This window comes from Ailuropoda melanoleuca, chromosome 1 (genome assembly GCF_002007445.2).
Source record: "Ailuropoda melanoleuca isolate Jingjing chromosome 1, ASM200744v2, whole genome shotgun sequence".
NCBI classification, from domain to species: domain Eukaryota; kingdom Metazoa; phylum Chordata; class Mammalia; order Carnivora; family Ursidae; genus Ailuropoda; species Ailuropoda melanoleuca.
This window is the reverse complement of record NC_048218.1, coordinates 204,008,372-204,022,061: the sequence shown is the minus strand read 5'-3', so window position 1 is coordinate 204,022,061 and position 13,690 is coordinate 204,008,372. Positions and strand designations below refer to the sequence as shown.

Here is a 13,690-nt window from a genome sequence, read left to right as displayed (position 1 = left end):
TCTTGTAGAGTATGCACAGAACTCTCTGTATTAATCAAAATAGCTTATTTGTAAACCATGCTGAAGCATGGTTTTCATTATTTTATTCTAATTTTCAACCATTTATCATAATATGTGTATGTTTTTTTAAATGTGTATTTTTTTGGAAAATTACTTTATGAAAAGAATTCTGAACTAATATTTACAATAAAAAATATACCCTCTCTTATTCCACAACAGAAGTATACTGTTACCCCTAATTCAAAACTGCAAACAGGTATGATTATATATTATTCTCTACCAATAATTTTGGTTTATTTTAAATCAACATTGTTGATTTTATATGTGAATTTAGAAAATTCTTAAGGGTAAATTAGATTTTTGTAGTAAGCAATACAATGTAAATCTAACTCTAAATCAATGTCTAAGTAAGCATTTGTCCAAAATATGAACTAGCTGTCATTTGTGACTCTCTTGAATCTAAGGAGAAACTTACTTATACTTCCCATGTTATCTCACTGAATAGACTCAATAGTAACTACCATCCAAGTAAAAGAAATTACACTGGAAAAAAATAATTAAATGCTGATAGCATGCATCTTCATAGACATGAAAAATGAGAATGTAATTCTTTGTTTTTCATACTATAAATTTCCTTTCAATGCAAATGTCACCCTCAAATGTCAATCCGGAAATGAGACTCACCAAGTATCTGACTTTTCATTGTATAAAATGACAATAACTTATTATCTTGTAATACCTATACTTTGAATTTACCTTGCCAGGTAAGTCAAAACCATACCACAAATGATTCAGTTTATTTTTCACCACCTCAAAAGTATTTTTCACCTGCTACAATAAACTTCAGTTGCTGCATTATTACCATCAAGGTGAGCTACAATTAGATATATACAGATAATCTTTCTATTACAAAGTATTCCAATTCAAGTTTGAAATACAAACTTCTTTTCAAAGACTTGGAGAATATACGCGCTTGAAACTAAGTTCCAATTCTCTTAATGGCAAGAACATTTCTGGTTATAACATATCAAGTTTACTTTTTATCTACTTGCAGGCATAAGAACAGAACATGTCCTTCATATATAACATACTACTGTGACAATTTTAATGATCTCTTTACCACGTGTAACTTGGCTTTGATAGCTATTAAATCTATTTTTATACTGAATTACTTTTATTTTCACATTAATCTTGATATAAAGTTCAAATTAACTAATTAGAGTATGATATTTTTCCTCTGATGATAAGCAATTTACATGTTTATAATTCATAAAGCAGCCTTGTGAAATTATGGTTTAAAATAAATAGAAATAACATAAGGCCTCAAAACACTGAAATTAGAAAAAGAAATACTAAATTCTTTGCTTTGTATGACTCTTTTGGAACATCTATTAATACAGTCAGTACAGCAAGTCTTTCAACACTGTGTAGGCATCTACAGGACCATTCGATATGCTGCAACAGAATCATACCCTGTTCAACTAATGAAAGAATCTATCCAGCATCAAAGAGTAGTCAATTTCCACTGAGTGAGTAAGTTAGGTCTGCATCACTTACATCTGATTTTAGTTCAGTTCAGCAAACATCACTTGCATACGGTCTGATAATTGACAGGATGCCAATAATGAATACGGTGACTGTGTCTGCCCTCTCCCCCAGTATCTCACACTCTGCTATATTTTGGAATACTCTGATACATATTTCACTGGAAATATTCACACAGTGTAATGCGGGTAAAAAGAAATGTGGTTCATTCTGGAAATTCAGAGAAGTCTTCTTGTTGAAAATTGCACCTCAACTGAATACTGGAAGAGAAGAGACTAAGAATGGAGAGGACACTGTGCTTGGAGAGGATATCCTGGACAAAAGCATGTTCAAGAAGCACAGCATGTACTGGGAAACAGAAATAGTTTCTATTATTAGAGCACAGAGTGCAACATGGCAATGAGAGGATGTAAGAATGCAGAGGTAACAGAAAGGGCACTATATTTCAAGCTAACACCCTGGACTTTAGGCAATGGAACACCATTAAAGTATTTTAACCACAGGTATGATATGCTGCACTTTAGATTTAAAATTAGCAAAATGCTTTACAAATAGAATTCAATAAATGCTAATGGGATTGATGAGTCTGTGTCACAATATACTGATCCCCAGGCAACATAATAAATCTTTTACTTCGTGTGTGTATGTGTGTGTGTGAAGAACACAAAATACAAGTAACTAGAACCCTTTTATTTTATGCAAAATTAAATATTTAATTTAAATAGGAAAACATGGGTGGACTTCCAAAACTGCTTCTTAGTTCTCTGCCCAGCTAAACTAATCTAAACAGAAATTCTTACTAATTTCAATGAATATATATGTTCTCCAAAATTCATATCCACCTAGAAACTCCAAACATGGCCTTACTTGGAAATGCAGTCTTTTCAAATGTAATTAGTTACTTTAAGATTAGGTCAACCAGAGCTACAGGCATCACAATTCTGGACTTTAAGCTGTATTACACAGCTGTAATCATCAAGACAGTCTGGTACTGGCACAAAAACAGACACACAGATCAATGGAACAAAATAGAGAACCCAGAAATGGACCCACAAATCTATGGTCAACTTATCTATAACAACGCAGGAAAGAATATCCAATGGAAAAAAAAGTCTCTTCAATAAATGGTGCTGGGAAAACTGGACATCCACATGAAGAAGACTGAAACTGGACTGCTTTCTTACACCATACACAAAAATAAATTCAAAATGGATGAAAGACCTAAATGTGAGACAGGAATCCATCAAGATCCTAGAGAAGAAAACAGGCAGCAACCTCTTTGACCTCAGCTGCAGCAACTTCTTACTAGACACATCTCCAGAGGCAAGGGAAATAAAAGCAAAAATGAACTACTGGGACTTCATCAAGATAAAAAGCTTCTGCACAGTGAAGGAAACAACAAAACTAAAAGGCAATGGACAGAATGGGAGAAGATATTTGCAAATCACATATCTGATAAAGGGTTAGTATCTAAAATCTATAAAGAACTTATCAAACTCAACACTCAAAAAATAAAAAATCCAGTTAAGAAATGGGCAGAAGACATGAATAGACATGTCTCTAAAGAAAACATACAAATGGCTAACAGACAAATGAAAAAAATGCTGAACATCACTCATCATCAGGGAAATACAAATCAAAACCACAATGAGATACTACCTCACACTGGTAAGTATGGCTAAAATTAACAACTCAGTAAACAATAGATGCTGGCGAGGATGCAGAGAAAGGGGAACCCTCTTACACTGTTGGTGGGAATGCAATCTGGTGCAACCACTTTGGAAAATAGTATGGAGGCTCCTCAAAAAGTTAAACATAGAACTACCCTATGACCCTACTAGGTATTTATCTGAAGGATACAAAATTAGTCATTCAAAGGGGTATGTGCACCCCAATGTTTATAGCTGCAATGTCCACAATATGGAAAGAGCCCAATGTCCATTGACTAATGAATGGATAAAGAAGATGTGGTAAATATGTGCAATGGAATATTACTCAGCCATCAAAAAGAATAAAATCTTGCCATTTGGAACGATATGAATGGAACTACAGTATATTATGCTAAGCATAAGAAGTCAGTCAGAGAAAGACAATCCCATATGATTTCATACATATGTGGAACTTAAGAAACAAAACAGATAAACATAGGAGAAAGGAAGGAAAAATAAGGAAAGATAAAAACAGAGAGGGAGGCAAACCATAAGAGATTCTTAACAATAGAGAACCAACTGAGGGTTGCTGGAGGGAGGTGGGTGGGGGGATGGGGTAATTGGGTGACAGGTATTAAGGGAGGGAAGTTAATGTTATGAGCAGTGGGTGTTATGTGCAACTGATGAACCACTAAATTCTACCACTGAAACTAATACTACACTATGTGTTAACTAACTACAATTTAAATAATATCTTGAAAGAAAAAAAAAGGTTAAGTCATACTGGATTAGGGTGGATCTTAAATCCAATGAGTGGTGTCTTTCTAAGAGAGCCATGTGAAAATACAGACACTAAGACACGAGAGAAGAAGGCCATGTGAAGACACAGACCCCAACACACACAGGGAAGAAGGTCACATGAGGACACAGACCCCAACAAACACAGGGAAGAAGGCCGTGTAAAAGGGTAGGCAGACACTGGAATGATGCGCAAACAGGTCAAAGAGCACGGACTGCCAGCAACCACCAGAACTCAGGGAGACACATGAAACAGTTTCTCCCTCTGAGCCTGCAGAAGGAATCAACTTTGCTAACACCTTGATTTCAGACTCCTGCCCTCCAGAACAAATCCTGTCGTCTAACACTACACAGTCTGTGGTCCTGTGCCACGACAGCCCTGGGAAACTAACATACATATACACTGCAGCACCTCTTGCATAGGCAGCATGGGAGTGTGAGCGTCAGTTTGCGGTCCCTGTAGGAGGACAGTCGCATTTGCACAGCATGAAAAGGATAAAACACCATCCTTTTTTTTGTATTTGGCTTTTCCCAATACTTTTTCCTGCCCTAGTCTGGTGCTTACTTTCCACCACGATTTGCACTGGGCAATATATCCAGGCTTTGTTAATTACTCATCCAAATTGAAGGCATATATAAAAATTAGTTTAGTTATGTGTATCTTGGTTTCCTAAGGCACTGACCTCACTCATGAAGACTCTGGTTAAAAGCTAATATAGTATTTGTCACCAAAATGCTCACTTCAATCAGGACACTGTGCTGGGCTTGTGTAAAAGGAATGTTTGAGTACTGCAGCAATAAATGATTTTTAGAAATTATTAGACTGACTTCTCCCTTCTCCTTCATGTAGTCCCTCTGGTACATAGTAAGAAGATTAGCATCGGTGTTTTGGGAGAAGATTTACTGAGTTGCTAAGTTTTAAAAATAACAGCATCCACTTGTTTCAACTAAACTTGAGGGAAAACCAAATGTAGAGGGAGCAGAATAATTTAAAATGACTTTAGATTCACTGAAATTAGAACTCATGTTATCCTCAAGACAAGTCAGGAAACAAACAGTGGAAGCCCTAAAGGCTTCAAAGTAGTGACCTGGAACTAAGCTTCTCCACTTGGAATACAGTGAACTTTTTATGTGCAAACTTGAGAAGTACCAAATTTCTCAGATGACAAAGTGATCACGGAAGAACTGCACAGCGGACAAATGACAAACACAAGGGGAACTGCAGTAGGCACACACTCCAACAGAAGAGTGCTCATACTGAGATTTCACCCTCTCCAGTTCTCCTGGCAAACTTTGAAATAAAAGAAGTACAAACCCATTCCCTATCCTGGAACTTTAAGACAGACCTCAGATAAATCCTCTAAGGGGTTTCTAGAAAGATGAGAGAATTCATTTCTCTCTCCCATGGGAGTAATTGAAGGCTAGTTTCTCCTTGCTGGGACCCTAGCATACACAGTACTGCTAACTATTACGAGGGCAAAATAAAAGAGTATACCTGACTTTCCCCCCTCAAAGATCCACGATACTTTTTCTCATTGAAAAATCAAAGTCTTTGATGCAATAGTTCACTAAATTAGAAAGAAAGAAAGAAAGAAAGAAAGAAAGAAAGAAAGAAAGAAAGAAAGAAAGAAAAAGAAATTAGAAGGCCATCTTCTAAGGACCCGCTCTAGCCTGAATTCCAGGATGGGTAAATTTAAACAATAGTACCTTTAGGAAAGTTGTCCATCACAAATATGTTTAACACATATTTTTTATTATAAATGTGTATTTTTCTTGAAAAAGACATAAATACAATTTGCATTCTTCAAAAATAGATAAATAAAAATAATCTGATCTGGACATTGTTAGGAAAATGGCCCAGTTGGGGATCTGGTTAAAGAAATGACTAGTCATCAACTCTTTGACAATAAAGACTGTGTCCAGGATGATTAAATCATTGTTCTCCAAACTAACGGAACAATCAGAGAATTCCATTTAAAAAATAAATGTAGGTTCTTTAAACTATAAAAGAACACGGAAGAAAAATAAGCAGCAGATGTTTTGGTTCTTCTAATCTGCACCAACCAGTATGGTAGTCAGTAGTCACACTATTTAAATTCAAAATTCAAGTGAATTAAATTAAATACAATTTAAAATTTAGTTCCTGAGTTGTCTCAGCTACGTTTTAAGTGCTCAAAAGCCAAATGTGACTAAGGGACTACAGCAGGTCAAGGACATTTACATCTTTGTTTAAAGTTCTACTGAAGAACACTCCTCTAAGAGCTATTTTTCTATCTTTTTCCCCCTAAAATGATATTGATACTTGTATCATTTCCAGTCCCTGTTACACAAATTACCCCCAAGTGGGTAGCTTAAAACAACAGCTCTGTTCTCTCACAGTTTTGGAGGCCCAAAGTCCCAAATCAGTTTCACTAGGTTCAAATCAATGTGTCAGCAGGACCTCAATTCCTCCAGAGGCTCCAGGGAGAATCTACTCCTCTCCTCTTCCAGGTTTTGGTGGCTGCTGACATCCCTTATAAGTCAAGGGATGTCATCACTTGATCATCACTTGATCTCTGCTCCATGGTCACAGAACCTCCATTTTCCTGTCTGTGAATTCTCCCTCTGCCCATCTCTCAAAAAGATAGAACCCACTGTACTTAGAAGCCCCCTGGACAATGCAAGATAATCTCCCTATGTCATGATCATTAACTTAATCAAACACTCTGCCTTATTAAGTAACATTTACAGTTCCAGGGATTAGCACCTGATATCCTATTACAATGGTATTTTTCAATTTCTATTTTACATTTTATTTTATGTTGCCAATTCATCATTTACTCCACTGGCACCTATTGTCATAATGTTAATACAGTTTCTTAAAGTGTACAACTTTCCCCCTCTAGAGTGGCTTATGCCCTAGAAAAGCCTAGCTTCCTACTTAGCTTCAGGTATTTTTTTTCCTTCCCATCTTGTGACTGTCAAAGCCCGGACTAGATGGAGAAGGCCATGATAGCATGAGCTCACAACTTCACAGATCCACTCGCAACAACTGTAGAACACACTGTCCTATTTTAAGCCACGCCTGAGTCACCCTACACTATTTGCCTTTGGGCGTGCTGCATTTGACCTTACTCTGAGTTCTAAAGTAACTCCACTGATAGTGTTGGTTTAAAAATCATTATTTTTAAAGAAAGCCATCTCAAAAATAACATGTCTGGATGTTATAACAAGAATAAAAAGAGAAAGAGAGGGAGTTGGCTATAAAAACTACTCAAAGCAATTAGAAAATAGGTAAATAAAAGACAACCCAATAGAAAAACGGGCAAGATTCTTTAACAAACACTTCAAAGAAAGAGGCTATATATGAATGACAAGCATGACCTCCTTAAAAATCAGGAAAGGGCTCACTAAAACTAAAACGAGATATAAGGAACACCCACCACAATGGCTAAAACTTTCAAATCAATACTAAGTACCCAAATTTGTGAAGCAACAGGAACTCCAGTACATTGGTTGTGGGACTCTAAGTTGATACAACCACTTCGGAAAAAATTTTGTCATTATTGACAAAAATTAAACATGTATATATCTTAACCTAGTAGTACCCTTTCCTAAGCTGACATCCACGAGGAATATTTATAGCAATTCTATTAAATAGCTGAAAATGGAAACAATTCAAATATTCATTAACATAAAATGAACTGATGATTGTAGAATATTCATACAACAGAGTAACAGTGCCAATGAAAATAATCAAATACCTTAAATAACAGTGTGGATAATTCTTACAATTATTATTTTGAAGAAAATAAGGCAGATGGGAAATAATGTATATTTTAGGATTCCATTTTTATGAAACTAAAAAAATGTAAAATTTATGAAGATAAAAATCAGGTGAATTTTTACTTTTAAAAAGCAGCAGTAACTGGGAGGGGTCCTGATGGGTGCTTCGGGGGTGTCAATATGATTCCTTTACTGACTTCGTGATGATCACCTCATTGTTCATTCTGTTGGAATTAAGGAGTAGGAAAATAGAACAGTGGTAGTGAGCTCTAGCAATGTACCAGACTCACCGGTTTTCCTTTCAGCTCTATTCCTCAGGCGATGTGCCTCTGGGTGAATTTTAACTTGCACTATTTTTATCCTAATAAATACTTCTGTATTAATTGTCCCACCTTGTCTCTCATAGAATGTCTTCCTTATTCACTGTGGTATTACTAACATTCAGCATATTTCATGACACATAAAAAGTGCTCAATAAGTAATTATTAGTAAATTACACACCTCATGGTTTCCATGAAGAGTATTACATATTTTTCATTTCCTGAAAGCTGAACATGCTCCCTAGAAAATCCATCATGCAGAGAAAAATACCACATTTTGTCCTGGCCTTCCCAATGCACTGACAGTTAGAATACATGTGAACACAGTTCTGTATCCATAATATACAGATCACACAGAAAGAACCCAGATTTATGTCAGGCCTCATTTTAGGCTTCTCCTAACAAGTTCAATCTTCGTCCTGAAGATCTACATTCTGCTGAAGAACTAAATTTCTACGCCTCTCTACTCATTATATTTGCTATAATAAAGTGATGACCAAATAAAATAAACACGTACAGAATTTTTAAATGATCTCCATGACCCCTTTTAGTAACCAGTTCAGTTTGCACTAACAATGTTGCCCATGAATAAATAAATAGGATTTGGTCATCGTGACAGCTACTATTTTCACCAATCTCTGTAACTGATTCGTACAGAGGTGAAAGCTTTATATATATTTTTATTATAAACTACCAAATGTTTGGTTAATTTTAAAAACCTTGCCAATAGGTCATTTGCCATCTTCTGGTTATAGAGAACTTTTAATTTGACATATCTATAGGAAGGGTAGGGGAGAGTCCAATAGTAGACTCCTAGGAGGAGGGAAATATTTTATCAGAGAATTCATATTCTAAAGCCAGTATCTGCAAATCATGTATTTGCAGTATGATTCTCTACTACCTAGTAGCCTCAAAATAGCTCAAACAATCTTTAAAGTAATTCTGTGTTGGCACTGCCTTCACAGAAGCAAATAAGCAAAGAGAAATCATCAACCTTGGCCTGAAAGAAATTCCACAGATGAAGTTTTAAAGAAACTAAGGTCATAGTCAAGGAGACAGAGAAGAGAAGGATAGGCAGATAAGAAGGCTACAGAGAAGAAAGAAGAGGAGGAGGAGCAAACAAGCACTACTGGTAAAAATGAGCAGAAGCAAGATAGCAGAGCAGCAATCCCCAAAAATCCATATATTACAATTATTAGGCATATATATATATAATGCATTTAAGAAATAACAAAAAAAAGTTTAAAAGATGATTAAAAGAAAAGAATCATTTTAGGTGACCAAGTCAATTTTTAAAAGGAGTAAATAAAACTTATAGGCATATAAAATATTATTGACATTAAAACTTAGTGGTTAGCTTTAAAATAGTAAAAGGTGAAATGGATGAGAATTGAAAGGAAATTCTCAAGACTGTATCCAAAATCCATCATAAAGAGTCAAAATGATGGATAATACAGTAAGTTTCTAATTTTTACATACTGCATAAGACTTTGGGCAACTTAATTAATAAGCTTTGTCGTTTCAGTCTACTGAACAAAAATCACTTCCCAAATCTTCTGCTTTAGGTATTTTTATATGTGTTTTTGTGCAAAGATGTAAAAATATATTTATAACATACAAATAAACTTACATATTATTTATAAATAAAAACAAGACAGTTTATTGTCAGAAAAAACAAGTAATGTTAAATAATCAAAAATAAACAAATTACCAATTAAATGAAGATGACAAAATCCACCAAAAATTTCAACAGATACTCACAGTAAGAACAGCCATAGACTTCAATTCGGAGCCCAATGCGGCCTTCTCCGTTCCAGTCCAGAGGCACTATGCGCACATAGCGGGCAATAACGGGATGCTGTAAATCATGCCGAACCACACTATCAGAGTTGATGTTCCCAGGAAATGCCTGGAAGAAAAGAACAGGGATTAAAAAATTAAAGAAAAACGTACTTTGGAAACAACCATGTTCTCTGTGTGCTAAGTAAATTTAAATTTTTTTATCCAATGGCAGGATTTTATATTTTCTACTATAAACAATTTGAACAAAGCTACTATACTTCCTTTATTTGAAAACAAGTCTGGTTTTAAACAGAATAGGCCAAAATTTCTATAGGTCCTTCAAAGGTGAAAATACACATTTATTAGAAGAATGAAACACTATATGGTACCCACTGTAGTATCCAGTAAATATTTAAATTATGAGTTCTAATATTTTGCATTTAAATTACAGTTTTTTAGCCTCCAACCGTGTTTCTTGCTTTTTAAAAATCTTATCTACATTACCCATGCCACCATTAGAAATCTAATTTTTTTTTTCACCATCTTAGATAAAAGGAAGAACTGAATACATTGTGCAGGTAGCCAGGGTTTTATTCTTTTTATTGGCATGAACACATTTACGGAGTTTACGAGTTGATCAGAAATGTGCCCATTCCGGGGCACCTGGGTGGCGCAGTCGTTACGTGTCTGCCTTTGGCTCAGGGCATGATCCCGGCGTTATGGGATCGAGCCCTACATCAGGCTCCTCCACTAGGAGCCTGCTTCTTCCTCTCCCACTCTTCCTGCTTGTGTTCCCCCTCTCGCTGGCTGTCTCTCTCTCCATCAAATAAATAAAGAAAATCTTTTACAAAAAAAGAAGAAGAAATGTGTCCATTCCATATTTCTCATTTACAGAGGATTCTGTCAAATCAAAAGAGTGATTTCCCATGAACCTTATTTACATTGAAAAGTTCACATTGTCTATGTTTTTTCAGCAGAGAACAAATGGATTTTCTTCAGGCATGGCTATCATTCATTCAGGAAACATTTGTAAAACATCCACTCCATAAGTATAGAACAAGATAATATGGGGGACATAAGATGTCTAGAGCCATAGACACTACACTCAAAATGATCACAATCTAATAACAGGGAAAATGTCAGTATAAAATTCTAATTCAAGGAAGATTTAAAGCAATAGACCATCATAATTTAGAAGATATAAGTCAAATAAATGAGAAATATGTTTGTTCCATTTTAAACATCAGCTGTTTTAATTTCATACATACATTCTAGCTCTGTCTGTATTAGATAACTTGAGTTTTTTGTAATGCTGTATTCCACGTGACATCCTCTTTTATATTTGTTTATATGATCTCTTAAACACTGAAATAAAAATATTAAGAAGAAAACTACCCTTTTATAATCACACAATAAACACAACATAAGACCATATTATGTGGCTAAGTTGTTGTCTTCTTGACCTGAGGCTTTGAATTTGCTTCTATATAAAAATAGAAGTTCTACCTTTAAGAAATTATTTTGTAACAATTTTTAAACCCATAAAATTGACAATAAGCAAAAAAAGACATGCTTTTGATAAAAAGTACACAGCAGCTTTGAAGCAGGAGGCTCTGGTTTACTCTCACACACATGGCACAACCCTGAATTTGTGGTTGCAAGGTTTGTTACCTGATGGGCACTCTTTGGTCACACTCCAGCCTCCAAAACTCAAAATGTGCAATGTAAGACCTAGTAATATGGGACTCAAACTGAAATATTTCCTCAGGATTAAAACTATTTTCTATAACATTTAAATGTCCAACAATCTACACAAGGGTAAAACTTAGTCTATAACATGTACAATTGTGTGTTTGAAAACTAGGATAGTCGTCAGGGATGATTCCGTTTCACCCTCTGAGGTAATCTTCATTCTAGCTCCATCTACCTTTTCAGAATGGGCCACCCCCTGCATCAAGCCTGCAATGAGCTTTAGGTTATAAATGTTATCACTGAGAGCACCTTCTTTGTATCTTGCTGACAAAATTTGATCAAGAAAAACAGCAGAAGTTTTTTGTTTTTTTGTTTTGTTTTGTTTTGTTTTTAGGTATGTTTCTAGCCAGCTTGTAGCTTTACAAAGATGCCACAAATCTATTTTATGAAATTGGGGCTGCATTTTAATACCACTACTGGTGGTTCTGGCTCCAAAAGGAATATGGGTTAGCATCCCTGACCAAAATCACTGCAATTAAATTCCTATACCATTTAAATTAATCTAAAATTTATCTTAACTATTACTCAATAACAATATTAACTTAAGGATATGCTTGCCATAGTGTTTGGTGATAATATATAAATATTAACAACAACAATATCAAGTAACTCTTTTGGAACTCTATTTCTGAGCATTTTAGTCCTTTGAGGCCTGACAGAAAACAAAACACTCTTCTGTGTTTCTCCTCTACTCCAAAACTTCACTCTGACACCAGATGCAAGAGTTTTCCCACACATCAAGAAATTCTCCAGTTCTTCGTGAACACTAGCTAGAGGTCCTATAATTTAACTCAATTCTGACACTACATACCTGGAGATAGAGTGAGATTCCACAGGTTGGGGGGGGAGTCCCACAAGATCGCCCTGCCTCAGATGCCCATCTCAAGTCTACTTTGTCCCTTCTGCTTCTGACAGACCAGCTAAAAAACAGGTTCCCATGATTCCCTTCTTAAGTCTGATCATTTGCTAGAATGGCTCACGAAACTCAGAAAACCAGTTTACTACAGATTACTGGTTTATCACAAAAGGATACAACTCAGCAATGCCAGACAGAAGAGATGAACAAAGCAAGGAATATAGGCTTCCACACCTTCTCCAGAGCTGCCACCTCCCCAGGTCCTCTACATATTCACCAGCCCAAAATACCTCCCAACTTCAACTTCAGAGATTTTTATGGAGGTCTCATTATGCAAGCAAAATCATTAAATCGTTGGGCATTGATGACAAACTCTCCAGAGGTCAAAATGGTTCCACTGCTAAACAACCCCCTCCTTTTTGTGATTACCTACGGGCTTTCCAAAAATCACCTGGAGCATAAACTCTGGTGTGGTTCAAAGGAGCTTATTATGAATAAAAAAAAAAAAATACCCATTTCACCTTTATGGCACTTATCACTTAGGAAACTGCAAAGGTTTGAGGAGCTGTGTGCCAGGAATGATGGACAAAGACCAAAAAATATGTTTCTTATAAGTCACATTACCATTGACCTAAAACAATGAAAAAAATTGCAAAAGGCAATACTAAAAGAAACTACAAAAGTGCACAATACAGGCAGTAATCTCAATAATATCTGGAGTTCTATGAAAACTACGCAATCAGAAAAAAAGAAAGAAAGAGACTTCAGCTGGACAAGAGGGCAGAAGACTGTTTGGGAAATAGAGATAAATGGAGAAGGACACAGCAAACAACAAGTTATTCCTGGTGCAGGGAAGGAACTCAGGTCTAGGACTTAAGACACCCAGGGCCTAGATGTACTTATGCTGAAATTTTGTTCTGAATGGATACTTCTCTAGGCCTCATTTTTTTCATTCCTCCCCATGTCTCTCTCCCAAAAAAGGCTTGGCTAGCTTATTTGCACACACCATTTTAGATCTAATATTGTGGACTCTCTAAAAAGATGAACTAAGACATATTCAAAAATAGGTATTAAAAGACATAAGTCTGACTGGAAGGAAGAGTGCATACTGGAAAATAACGGTGTTTTAGCAAGTTCTGTCTAATTATGGACAAAAGAATCTAGCATGCATTTCCTAAAAGAAATGACAGAATAACAGCCACATTCAGGAGATTCTGGGTGGT

General features: G+C 35.7%; 1 protein-coding gene across 1 annotated transcript in view; it reads right to left on the bottom strand.

Moving 5' to 3' along the window:
• CNTNAP2 (contactin associated protein 2) overlaps positions 1–13,690 on the bottom strand; it is a 1,777,718-nt gene that overhangs the window by 1,077,175 nt on the left and 686,853 nt on the right. Inside the window, exon 4 of the mRNA XM_034648877.1 lies at positions 9,839–9,986. Coding sequence (XP_034504768.1) covers positions 9,839–9,986 — 148 coding nt within the window. The remainder of the gene's footprint in view (positions 1–9,838; positions 9,987–13,690) is intronic.